We start from the raw sequence: 13,374 nt of genomic DNA, 5'->3' as shown, positions 1-13,374 counted from the left end.
TAATCCGTCATGGATAGATATTTCATAGTTAGAGAGTAAAGCTCATTTTTTTAGATTTTAATTAGCGCTCAAGAGTAAGACAAACAAGATGACAAGTGTCTATATTAAGTATGTGTGAGAGACTAGATGCAAAAATGGTGGAGTATAAGGCAGCAACAAGATTCTGAGCACCCATAAGGTATGTTGTGTATTTGCTGATGGTTGTCTTGTATCCTAAAGAGAATGCTTAGGTGGACAAGGTGTTGATCCATTGAGGTATCCATCGAATCCATTAGCAGTGAAGAGTTTGAGAATTTGAGAGCGTCAAGTGGGGTAGTTGTCGGCAAGAAGTTGTGTGTGAACAATATTCTTGATATTTGACACAAGAAACTTGAGCTGAGAGGGAATCGTCAGATTGCTAAGCTTAAGAACAATAGAATCCATGGGATCAAATTAGGCAGGGAGCTCTGATATCATGTTGTAACATGTATGAAGTAGAGAAAATGGAAGAAAGGAAAGACACACTAATATATAATGACATAACTGTATCAATTGCATATATTGATTACAACTGAAATCAATTGCCCTTGGTTTGTTAGCATTAAACGTGTGGAATTGAACCAATTGGTATTGTGCCCTGTGCAGACAACTGTATTAAAAGCAGGAAGTAGAGGTTGATAGAGAGCAGGGTCTTCATATAATTTGCTAAAGTAGGAAGGTGAAGAGCTGCTTAGTCGTTTGTATTGTCATATACTAACCATTCTGTAAATGCTGCAGCACAAGAGTTCTGCAGGAGGGGCGGTTGGAGTGAGAGCGAAGCCACATATCGATACAAGGAGCATGCAACAAATGCTTGCATGTTGAAAGCTGCCTCATTACCTCTCCAACCTCAAATGTTTTTAAGCACACCGAGCACTCACCGTCGAATGATTGCGACTCTCTGTATCGACACATTGGTATCATTTATACGACCATTCTTGGTCCTCTGCTGATCCTACTGGCATGGTAGATGCGGCCACAAGGACTCCACAGGCAACCATCCATAAGAATATAGTTAAATATTGGAGGCTACAATGAGTATCATGAAGCTGGTGGCAATGATGATGACGAAGTAATTATCTATGTTAGAAGATGTAAACAGAGTGGGAGTAGGAGATACCATTGTTGTGGGTGGTGCATGGAGTTGAGATGGTTTATAAGCAAAGAGGAAAAATATATAGAGAGAGAGGGGCATAGCTCACGTGGGACTATTGATTGATTGGGAGCTTTGTCTATCAATACATAGATTTGAATTTTAGTTGAGTCTTACGTATATGATATAAATTTGACTTCACTAATCTTAGTGTCAAAAAAAAAAAAGAAAAAAAAAATCTCATGTCTCAAAACTATTTTGGTTGTCAGCTCATTAGTCAAAAGCACAAAATCTAACCACCAGAGTATCCTAAAGTAGATTAGTATAACCTTTCGTCTTTTTCTAGATTATACCTACCGTTTCACCATCTCGTCTCATTTTTCTTGAAATATAAAAATGAATGACGTGTAGAAGAGGACTCAATGTATTCCATTAGGCTTAGCTGGGTTAGTGGGCGAGTATGACTGGGAACCTCCAAACTCATGTTTGATTTCCCTCTCAAGCGGCCCGACTCCGTAAGTGTGGAGAAAATAAATGCGTAGTTCAGCATCTATGAGGGTTGGTTGCCGCTAGGCCCGCCGTGGGATTAGTTACTCCGGCAAACACCTATATAGGGGCAGCAGAGGGTAAATACTCTCATTCCAAAAAGAAAAAAAAAAGAAGAATAGGACTTTATCTAATACTACGATTACTTAAGCTGGCTTATCGAGTCCTAACCACAAATAGTACTAGGTCAAGCCAGCTGTGGATGTACAAAAGAAGCTTTGTCGAAGCTTGCCGGCCCAAAAATCATTAGTTTTTTTTTTATGTTTATTTTATTTTATTAATATTTTAAAAATATATTTTCTTGAATGTTTAAGGCTGATTATTTTGGATAAGAATTTTAATTCTGTTTAATTATCATGATAATTATTTATTAAATATTTTTCTTGTTATTTATTCCAATAATTTAATCCGCTCTTGACAAAGATTACTAAAAGGCTACTTTTCATAATAACTTTTAAAAAATTATTATCTAAAAAAAAAACTTCACATTTCACAATGAGCTTTATAAAAAAAAATAAAGCCTTTGAGAAAGAAATCATTAATGATTTTGTGTTGACGCTGAATACTATTTGGAGATCAATCAAAATGTGTCACTTCACCCTTTTGCTTGGTATCGCAGCTCCGTATTGCTCGGTACCGCTTGGTACCGTGGCTTGGTACCACTGAATTTATGCATTTTTTTTTAATCCGAAAGGGCGTTTGGCGGCGTGACTAATCCTCGACTCATCTAGAAGAGGCACCCGCCACAGAAACCTTCTGACCCGCACTTGATTGTGCCCCACTTAAAAGGCGCTTTCGCTCGAGAAATCGACACAAATTAAGAGTTTCCAATGGTAATCGCCCATCAACCAAATTAAGCATCAATGGATTTCTCCAAACCTTGAAACAACCTTATCTCCCCTCAAACATGCGGAAATCATGAAAAGGTAGTAGATCTACAGACAGGGCATGTCGAATGCACCCGAAACCACATATCAATACACTCCACGTGGAAGCAGTGGCCGCACTCCGGCAGAAACCGAACAGCTTCCCCGTCCTTAAACTCCGACAGACACACCGGACACGTCATCTCCTCTCCGCCGCCGCTGCCGCAATCTTCGCCACCAACCTCCTTCGCCTTCCTAAAAGTTTGTGCTGGTGCAATTAGCTGAGCTATCGATGCTTCAGCGGACACCGTCACGTCAGCTCCACTCGTCGCCCCACCGTTGAACTCCGGCAACATCCCGCGGCCTCGCCGCCGGCGATTGATTGTTGTGATCCAGTGGTAGATTGTGATCAAAGCAGCGGTTATGGAAAAGCTGAGGATTATGAGATAGACGGAGGTGCGACGGTTGTGTTGTTCGCGGTCCATGAGAGGGCGAAGAACACAGAGAACAAGGTTTCTAGTCTCCTTCATATGAAATGAGAAAGTGCCAAAATGGAATTATTTAATTGTTGAGGTGTCCTCAGCAAGTTTTTTTTTTTGTTTCCATTGTATTTGTCTTGTACAGAAATTGGCCTATTTATCGGTTGATTTGTAGAAAAATTGACCTTTGGAGCATAAATTATTACAATAATTGTAAAATAATGAAATGATTTGTTAGGATTATAAATTTTCAACTCATACAGATATGTTTGTTTCTGCTTGGAATCAAAATAAAGGTTTTTGGGTATATCCTAATAGTGAATACTGAATACGTTTTTTATTCCGAAATTACTTATTAAATTATTTTTTTATTTGTTGATATAATCTTCTTTTTATTGATCAAATATGTTAAATTTTACAGTTAAAAAGTTATTAAAAAATTAATAAAAATGAGTCGGTTTGCTACCGGATCGAGTTCGGGTTGAATGAATTCGAATTTGGTCAATTTTGGATCAAATTCGAACCTGACTTGTCAACTCATTTTGACACCACTATAGGAAGTTATTTTTGAAATAAATATGTTATATGACAAATAAATTAAAACTTATATTGAGTTTATTTAAAGTCAAACTTAATGATAATTATGAAATCAAATTTTCCTTAAAAATTATTTTCCAAAACACTGCAAGTCCCCTTCAAATTCTATATATATAAAAAAAATTATAACAATTGGATTCAATCGTCGAAAGCTACCCGACCCGTTTTTAAAAACGGGTTAGGTTTCCGGACCCGAACCCGACCCGATTCAGGTCCGGGTCAACCCGACCCGACACGAATGACCCGAAGTTGACCTAAAATTGCTAATTTTCGGGTCAAAATCGGGTCAATATTTGATTTTCGGGTCAAAACGGGTTAAACTCGGGTTTTCGGGTCAAATATAAGTTTTCGTGTCACTTTCGAGTCAATTTCGGGTTGCTAGGTCAACCCGAACCCGACCCAAATTTTAAAACGGGTTGATTTGTTCAACCCGAACCCGACCCGTTTCGGGTTCGGGTTCGGGTTCGGGTTGACCCGAACCCGGATTTTTTCGGGTCGGGTTCAGGTCGTGTTTCGGGTCGTGTCAAAAATTGACACCCCTAATTGGTACTAGTTGTGAAATCCCCGCAAGTAAAAAAAGAAGTTAAATTCTTAAATATCGAGGTATTTTTTGTGTAATTGTTGAAATTTCATTAAAGAACTCCGCAGTTAAACGTGCTCATCCTAGAAAAATCTTGGGATCAGTGACCTCCTAAGAAGTTATACCAATAGGACAAAACTGTGATGTCCTTAGGCCAAAGCGGACAATGTCTCGATAATTAAGAGTCACAAAAAAACCTGTAAGATAGAAAACTTGTCTCCAATGCATTGGTTATGTCAAGCAGTTTTCTTTTTTCGGAGTTTAGACTATTGTTGGTTTCTTCATCAAACTCACTCTTCTATAAACTTGTTTGTGTTAAGTAAGATGGAAAACCTATCACACATAAAATATAGCTTTCTAACTTCAAATTGCTTTATACATAGTTAGTTCTCTTAAGCAAACATCATTTCCCTTCATCATATAACATTAAGGTCAACTTCGCTCTTCATTATATATGATTTAACACTAATATAACTAATATCAAGTCAACATCAAAAGTTTAATCTATGTTTAGCTTTACAAGAGGCCCCTATTTATAGAAATAAGAGGGAGAGATCAAAATAATTAAACCTATACCTTTAATTTCTAATTTACAACAATTATGAACATTATCATACCTACCACAATCACCATAATACCTCAATTATTATACATACTACCGTTCCTAATAACATAAACAATCTTTATGGGCAATGACATAAGAAAAGACTTAATATAACATTATGATACAAAAGCCCATAGAACTCAATATATATTGGTTCATAATATAATATCATGATAACAAAGACCCAAAATAAAAATTAAAGTCTAACATATAGTTAAATGCAGTACAAAAATTATACTAAACTTTAGAATAACAATGATGATGATGATGATTCTCTACATCACTAATGCACTTAAGACAAGGGTGTTTTAGTTATCCTATAGGTAAATATAGTTGATGTGCTCATGTAAGTAAGAACTTGAATAATCATTCATTTTATTATTTTTCAGATCAAATTCATGCTAAAAAAACTATCTACATATATATTATATCACAATCATTATTTTGATGCTCATAAGCCAATCATATATTATAACAAATGCTATCCAAAATTATTTTCATAAATTAATTCACCAACCATATGACTTTATATATATATAGACACACACACGTGTGTTGCAATTTGAGAGCTCAATTTTACGTTTTGATGATTATAAACATTATTGGATAATTACTTATTTATTCCTTCTTTAGACATTGCATATTTCTTGTGTGTCACTAATTATTTCAGGTACATCTTACATCAAGCATAATTGAAGAATAAAGCTCAAGATTGTGCATTGTCAGGGTCTAAGTGAGTATGTGTTTAATAGAGTGTGTACTTTTCTATTTTATTGAATCATTTTATATATTAGATGTGTGTTGGCTAAATAATCAAGCACACACTCACAAGAGAGAATAAAATTAAATATTTAAAATTTTCTGCTAATCATATTGCATGATCTCAATCATACTGTATGACAAGTTAAAAAATTAATTCAAATATTACATTAAATTAAATTAAGTTAAAACTAATTGTATTGTGCGATTTTCAATCATACATGATGATCAGATATTTTGAGAAACCACGTTGTCAAATCCTTATTACTTAAATTAGTAAAATTTAAAATTTTAAGTGATCGTAATGTACAAACTCTTTCATACTGTACGAACATTAATTAAAATTACATGAATTAAATAAGGATCATATCTTTATTAATGATTGTATTGTATCCCCATCGTTTAGGACAATCAAACATAGAGATCGTTGGCCAAAACCTTGATTCATCCTAGATGATTAGTGATTCAATTGAGCTAATCGTATCGTACGACTACACATGGTACCGTACAACTAGAGACAGGAATTGAACAAATTTGACAGTATGATAAGAGTAATTAATTTAAAAATTAAGATTTTTAAGGGCCAATTTTATAAACTTATCATCAGAGGCTAATTAGGGGCCAAAAAGTTGAGTAGCAAAAGACGTTTTTTAGAGATAGAACTTAAGATAAGGGAGGGGAGTCTCCTTGCTCATATGAGAATCTAAACCATTTGGGGGGAGAGAAAAGGTGAGGCTGAGGGAGTTCTTCCTTGAGGAGGGGTGTGAAAAGTTTCACACAGTTGTTTTCGATCAGCCTGCACCTTGGGTCCTCCTATTGTGGTTGTGGAGCTTTTGGAGAAGAGCTTGATGAAGAGTTTTTGGGCGAAAGACTTACTAGTCGAGGAGGCTCAAGGACAGCATCTTTATTGGGTCAGGAGACGAAAGGAGAAAAAATATAAAGCCCATAATAAAATTTAGAATAATTATATATTTTATCTTTTTAATTAATCTACCAGAACTTCTAAACAGTAAATATGTATATCCACTGAAAAAAAACTAATAATTACATACTTCAAAACATTGCACTATATTCATTTTCCTAAAATTAATAAACAATAGTCATGAGACCAATACAATCAATAATCAATCACATGCTTCTGATTGCAAAAGAATAAAAGAAAATGCAGAACAAAATCTAAGAAAAACTTGAGGATCTCTATCAGCCTCACTCCAACTGATCATGATCTCTTTTCTGACCTTAAATCATTTAAACCACATAATAAGATAAAAAGCTTAGCAGGAAACCAAAACTCTATCACTCTTTTCAATACAATGCAAAAGAATCAATATATAAGTTCAGTTCCAGTCAATATCAATCATCACTTAATATGAACAATAATTTTGCAAAAATCAATATGATCAATAAAATTAAAAGAGATTTATCAAACCATTTGACATACGATAAAGAGTAGTATCATCCAATAAGGCATATCAGTATGTTATTCTATGTGGTATCAATATTAATGTCAGAATGAGCTATCAATCATTTTAAAGTACCACCAATTAAGTAAATTTCATCATGAGTATAATTATGAAAAGTAACACATGACATTCAGTTTTAATGTGATGTCTTCTTCCATATATCTATGATATACTATAGCTCTCAATATGTTAATTTTCACAGAGGACTTTCAATAATCATTTAAGAGTCATCACCCTCTACTTGTCGGTGTAATTCAGTCAATCAATTATAGGTTACAACTAGGATTACTTTACCAACCTTTTATTTAAAGAAAAGTCTATTGGCCCATCCTCTTTCACAAGGTATTATATTTTAAGAACCAACTCGTATTCATTATAGTGTTAAACGCTAGCATTCCTTACATACATGTAAATGTTATTTTATTTTATATGCAATGTAAGTCAATATCATGTAAGAAATACATAAATGTACAAATACAAGAAAATTTATTAAATTTTTATATTATGTATTTACTTCAAAAAAACATATCTTTCAAAGCCGGTGAAAATTTAATATGTTACATTCAAAATGTTCATATTGATGAGATCTATCACATAAAAAAATTATGCGGCAAAAGTTTTGCTAATAGAAACTTATCCTAATTTATTGATAGCTGAGACATAAATTTGAACAGAAAATATCAAAAATATAAAATTATTAAATTAAATTGAAATAAGGTAATGATTCATCGAGACGAGCAATTTTCCTTATAGCGAGACGAGCAATTTTGTCAATAAGCTCAATGGGCAAAAATCACATCGCCGACATCCAAAATCTATCCTTTCTCTTTCTTCTATTTTCTCTCCTAATTTTTGTAAACCCTCTATTAGCCGAAATGAATAGGAGAACAGGGATTTTAAATAAAATGATATAGTGCTTTAAGATATTTTGAATAAAATAATATTATAATATTAATATAATTATATAATTTAATCATTTTTGGTATAAAATTTATATAAATCATTTTAGGGATTTAAAAATTATAAAAATTACGAATAAAATTGGTTTGCAAAATAGACACCCGACATTCCCAAAATCCCAACTTGTACTAACATGTGCTAATTTCTTAAGGATTTGCACCAGTGCTCGAAAGTTATGAAAAAAAATCATGTAATTTAAAAACTAAAATATAAATGTTACGACAAAGACAATTTTCAAATTTGACTTAAAATGACTCCTAAAAATATTTATTTGCTTGTGTCAAAATACAATCTATTACATATGATATCTCCATCATATCGAGAAGCTAACGAAGGGATGATGTACATCTCTGTCATAACGTGGAGTTGAAGAAGAGAGAGACATCTCTGTCATAGCGAGAAGATGAAGGAGGGAGCGACATCTCCTCCTAGCCGTGAGGCAAAAGGGGGTGATTCTTTGAGATCATAAGAGTCCATAAAGATCATTCTCCATCTACTAAGGGAGAAATGCTTCTCACCTGACTCAGTGTCAAAAGAGTGTAAGTTAGTGCAATATCCAAAGAGAAGAACTTTTGGGGAGTGGACCATTATAATCTAGTTTGTGTATTCATGCTTTCCTGCACTTAGTTTTTTTTGCATGCACTTTAATTTACTTTATTGATCTTTGAAAATTTGAGATTAATTTTTCTTAATGAATAGACATAAATGGTGTAAAGCTACTCGCCATCCTCATCAGTCTTTCCTTGTCAATCAACTCGTTTGATCAAAAGTTTCAATGACTTGTCAAGCATTCTCACTTGTGCTGAGAACCAATTCCATTGTGTAAAGCTACTCCCCCTTTATTTGACATGTCAACCATCCTTGGCCGCTATGGGATAGAATCTACCCAGTTGCATCGAGTTTGTCCTATTTGCTAGGGAGGTCAATTATTGACCCGACGTAAATCCGCGACCCAAAAAAAAAATTTGAGTTCGGATTAACCCATTTGACAAATGGGTCGGACTTGGGTTCCAAATTTTGACCCATTTGAAAAATCGGTTCAAGCCTGAGTTAAACCGCTAACTGGAAGTCGACTAGAATTTGACATGTCCCATCCGACTTCATCACCCCCACCCGCATCCCATACAGGTCGTATCGTCCCGCCCGCGTGCCCTAACTGTGCGTCCAGTAGCAGACCAAGTAACGCGCAGCTCGCAGTCCCCACAACCCACTGCCCGTATGGTCCGGTCGCACCGCATGGCGTCCAACCTGTCGCTAGTCCAACGGTCCAACAGGTGCGTCTTGCCCGTGAATCCTACCTGGGCGTCCCACCGGCCGCTGCCTACTCTTTGTTGAATTTTTTGTCCTTTTCTGAAAGAAAAAACTCCAAGTGGAGCATCCAACTTTTTTCTCATTTATTCAGGGTAAGAAAACTCGAGGGTGATTATATTCTTTTCTCATCCTTACATATAAGGATTTGTGGATTGAGGGCGATGCCTGATCGGATAAAGAAGCTATTTTTTTAAAGTCAACTTATAGTGGTTCATGGTCACTAGTCCCCAATGGTGCCCCATGCTTGGGGGTGATACTTAATACTTCTCTTGAAAAGTTCGAGTTCAATTCAAGTGCTTGAGGGGCTGGACAGCTCGCACTTTGTACTCGACACACTTATTAGGTTAACATTCCATCTTCTTCCAGGTGACGCCAGAATCAATATCCCTTTGAGAATTACTTAGCTGGTGATTTTTCATCTTATTTCTAACTTTTCTTAGTTTTTCCAATCATCGAAGCTTTTTTCTGAACATCTTCCTTGCTGAATTGTAAAATACTTGGACAGTAAAAGTATGGTAATTTAGTATTTTTTGTACAAATTTGACAATAGGATAATGTTGCACTAGTCTGAAATTCAGACTGGTTGATATACTCGCATTATAGAAGTTTCTAACGGTCATATAGCACTAGGAGAATGACCAGAGCTTCTTCTCCCTTAAAGACCATCCTCGTTACCCTCCTCCAAGAGCCTTTAAAAATCCAATTTTTCGCTCAAGTCCACTGTCTTCTCCTCACCTCTGGCGTTACCCAAGATTTCTCCGTCCTCCTCATGCTTGCAGAATTCCTTGCTTCCTCTCAAAGTCCCTCCTCAGCTTACTTCACGCTAAAGCAAACCCTAAGATTCCCAAATCCCTTTATTTTCAACTCCCTGATCACAGTCTTTACCCAAACCAGTTCTCCCCAATCAGCTTTTGTAGTCTACAAGTACTTGGTATGTGATGGCTTTTCCCAAGATAAGTCCACCTACCCTCTGGTTCTCAAGTCGTGCGCGAAGTTTTCAGGCATTAAAGAAGCTAGACAGATACATGTGGCTGCCACGAAGTTAGGTTTTTTAAGTGATAGCTATGTTCAGAATGCTTTGATACACGTCTATGGTTTGTGTAATTGTTACCAAGATGCAGGAATCATGTTCGATCAAATGCTTGTGAGAGATGTGGTATCTTGGAGTTGTTTGATTTATGTCTTTGTTAAAGGTGGACTTTTTGGTGATGCTCTGAGTTTGTTTTCTCAAATGGATGTAGACCCAAACATCACAACTCTTGTTAGTGTTCTTGTTGCATGTGGAAGGATAGGGGAGCTGAGTATGGGAAGATCAATCCATGGATTGTTGCTTAAAAATGCAGCAATTTTGGGGCTTATTGTTGGCAATGCACTTTTGGATATGTATGTCAAGTGTGAGAGTATGGAGGAAGCGAGAAAGGTGTTTGAAGATCTCCCTGTGAAAGATATAGTTACTTGGACAAGTGTAATAAGTGGGTTGGTACAATGCAAGCAGCCAAGGGAAGCTTTAGATGTTTTTCATGCCATGCAAGCCTCTGGAATGGAACCTGACAAGGTGGTGTTGTCGAGTGTGCTTTCTGCTTGTGCAAGTTTGGGAGCTTTGGATTGCGGGAAGTGGATTCATCAGTATATTGAATGGAAGGATATTGAACAGGATGTGCACATAGGAACTGCCTTGGTTGACTTGTATGCTAAATGTGGATGCCTAGAAATGGCTTTGAATGTGTTCCATGGCATGATATATAAGAATGTCCTCTCTTGGAATGCATTGCTAGGTGGCATAGCCATGCATGGGCATGGCAAGGTTGCACTTAGTTACTTTGATTGGATGGTTAGAACTGGCCTCAAGCCTAATGATGTGACTTTCATAGCAACACTTGGCGCATGTTCTCATTCGGGATTAGTAGAGGAAGGGCGGCGTCTTTTTGCATCGATGGTCGAATTGTATGATGTCACACCAAAAATAGTGCACTATGGATGCATGGTTGATCTGCTTGGGAGGGCTGGGTTGGTTGAAGAAGCTTATGAACTTGTTAAAACCATGCCAATGAGACCTGATGTACTTATATGGGGTGCCATGTTAAGTGCTTGCAAAACTAGTGGTAATGTTCAGTTATCACAACAGATTATTGGTCATCTCGAATTAGAGTTTTCTGATAGTGGGGTTTTTGTATTGCTATCCAACATATATGCCGCAAATGAGAGGTGGGGGGATATCCCGATGCTAAGGAGTCTGATGAGGAAGAAAGGTATTAAAAAGGAACCTGGTTCAAGCGTTATAGAATTGGATGGTAGAGCTCATGAGTTCCTAGTTGGAGAAATCAATTACCCTCAAAAGGAGGAGATTTTGATGATTTTGTACATTCTTGAAAAACAAATGCAAATTGATGGACAATAAAGCAGGTGATCTTTCTACCATTTCACTGTAGGTTTATGTAAGTTGAGAATATAAACTTTATCCTTCGATTATCATTTATGGGGATAGCCTCATCCTGTATGTCCTTTTCGTTGGCTTTCTCTATGGATATTGAACACAGAATTATTCATGAATCACATATAACTATATTGATAAATAATATTGGGGAAAAAAGATAAAGAAGAAAAATAGAGAGAGAAGAAGAATTTTAGACTAAGAAGCTTTTTAATTTCATTAATTTGGGCTTGAGTATAGAGAATTTCATGGAGTAGAATTATGAAAATTGAACTCACCCTACAACCCCTCTATTTATAGATTGGGATTAGGGCGTGAGAGTTGCATAATTGGCCACATATTACTTATGATGCAACGACACGGACACAGCGACACGGATACGACACGGCACGGACACGGGACACGTTAATTATTGAAAATATAGGACAAGATATTATAGTTTTTATATTTTAAAAATAGTGTAATAAAATTGAATAAGTATAATTTTAAAAATAATTTAAAAATAACAAGTCATTTAACTAGAATTTGTGCTTAAAATGATTAGTATTATGATGTCGATCAGAGTCAAGCCTTAGATGCCGTTTATCAGTCACCGAGAGAGGAGATAAAAATACCTTCACTGCCAAAGAGAAATGAAAATGAGAATATTCGATGAATGGGTATTAAGCATGGTTTTGAAAACCGAACCGGACCGGCCGGTTCAACCGGTTCAATCATGAACCGGTCCGGCGGCCGGTCCGATCAGTTGAAATAACCGGGGTATTAAGAAACCGGCAAAAAACCGGGTAGAATCCGGTTGAATCGGCGAACCGCCGAACCGGAGGGGTTTTAGAAGAACTGTGCGGTTCTTAAAAACGTCCATCTCAGCCGCGCGGTTTCCTATTTCGTCTACGCCCGATCTTTTCTTATCTTAGTCTCTCTCTCGTCTCCAAGAGAATTAGGGCAAAAAGCTTATCATTGTCATGACCCGACCCGATCCGGGACGGATCCCGCTCGCACCGGGTCGCGACACGGAACGAACGAACTGACTTACTGACCAGGATCTGATTATGGAATTTGGTTCGGAACTGAATCTTCCAAATTATTCAACTCAAACAGACACACAGACACAGAGCTACTATGAGTCATCAAATGCAGCGGAACAAAACATCTATATTTTCTTTTCTTTTCCTCAAAACAATCATCTACAAATACAGTACATGGCTTTTTGACAGAAAGAAAGACAGAACAGAAAAGCCATGACTGTATAAAAATCAAAAGGTACACAATACCTATACTGATCAGACTCTGAAATCTATTCCTGAACTTCCTTCCCTTTCCCAGAACCTGAAAACCACCAGAAAATAAGAGTGAGCTCACCGGAATGTGCCTTACCTTGCTTCTGAATTAATATGTTATCTGTATATGCTATAAAAAGGGAGTTATAAGGGGCCTAGATCCTAAGAGATTCAGTTAGTGTCTGGGAAATCTGAAATGAGCTCAAATTTGAAATCTGAAATATGTTCTGTTCCGGATCCGATGAATTCTGTTCTGGTGCTATAAGCACATCTGTTCTGGTGCCGTGAGCACAAAGGGAGGCATAAGGGGCCAGAATCCGAGAGATTCTGTCAGTGTCTGGGAAGGGAGGCATAAGGGGCCGGAATCCGTAGAGATTCCGTCAGTGTCAG

General features: G+C 36.6%; 2 protein-coding genes across 2 annotated transcripts; one reads left to right on the top strand and one right to left on the bottom strand.

Moving 5' to 3' along the window:
* Positions 1-2,341: 2,341 nt before the first annotated feature.
* On the bottom strand, positions 2,342-3,226 carry LOC110098244 (RING-H2 finger protein ATL20). The gene has a single exon (XM_020825003.2). It carries the CDS (start codon positions 3,051-3,053, stop codon positions 2,574-2,576), a length of 480 nt encoding a protein of 159 aa, XP_020680662.1. The 5' UTR covers positions 3,054-3,226; the 3' UTR covers positions 2,342-2,573.
* A 6,212-nt stretch (positions 3,227-9,438) lies between these two features.
* LOC110097739 (pentatricopeptide repeat-containing protein At4g38010) lies at positions 9,439-11,752 on the top strand. The gene has a single exon (XM_020824289.2). It carries the CDS (start codon positions 9,911-9,913, stop codon positions 11,672-11,674), a length of 1,764 nt encoding a protein of 587 aa, XP_020679948.1. The 5' UTR covers positions 9,439-9,910; the 3' UTR covers positions 11,675-11,752.
* Positions 11,753-13,374: the final 1,622 nt, after the last annotated feature.

This window comes from Dendrobium catenatum, unplaced genomic scaffold (genome assembly GCF_001605985.2).
Source record: "Dendrobium catenatum unplaced genomic scaffold, ASM160598v2 fragScaff_scaffold_231, whole genome shotgun sequence".
Classification (NCBI taxonomy): Eukaryota; Viridiplantae; Streptophyta; class Magnoliopsida; order Asparagales; family Orchidaceae; genus Dendrobium; species Dendrobium catenatum.
This window is presented reverse-complemented; position numbering and strand designations above follow the sequence as displayed.

Excerpts from the sequence above, each read along its gene's own strand:
- LOC110098244 (XM_020825003.2), bottom strand. The coding sequence starts at position 3,053 with ATGAAGGAGACTAGAAACCTTGTTCTCTGTGTTCTTCGCCCTCTCATG.
- LOC110097739 (XM_020824289.2), top strand. The coding sequence starts at position 9,911 with ATGACCAGAGCTTCTTCTCCCTTAAAGACCATCCTCGTTACCCTCCTC.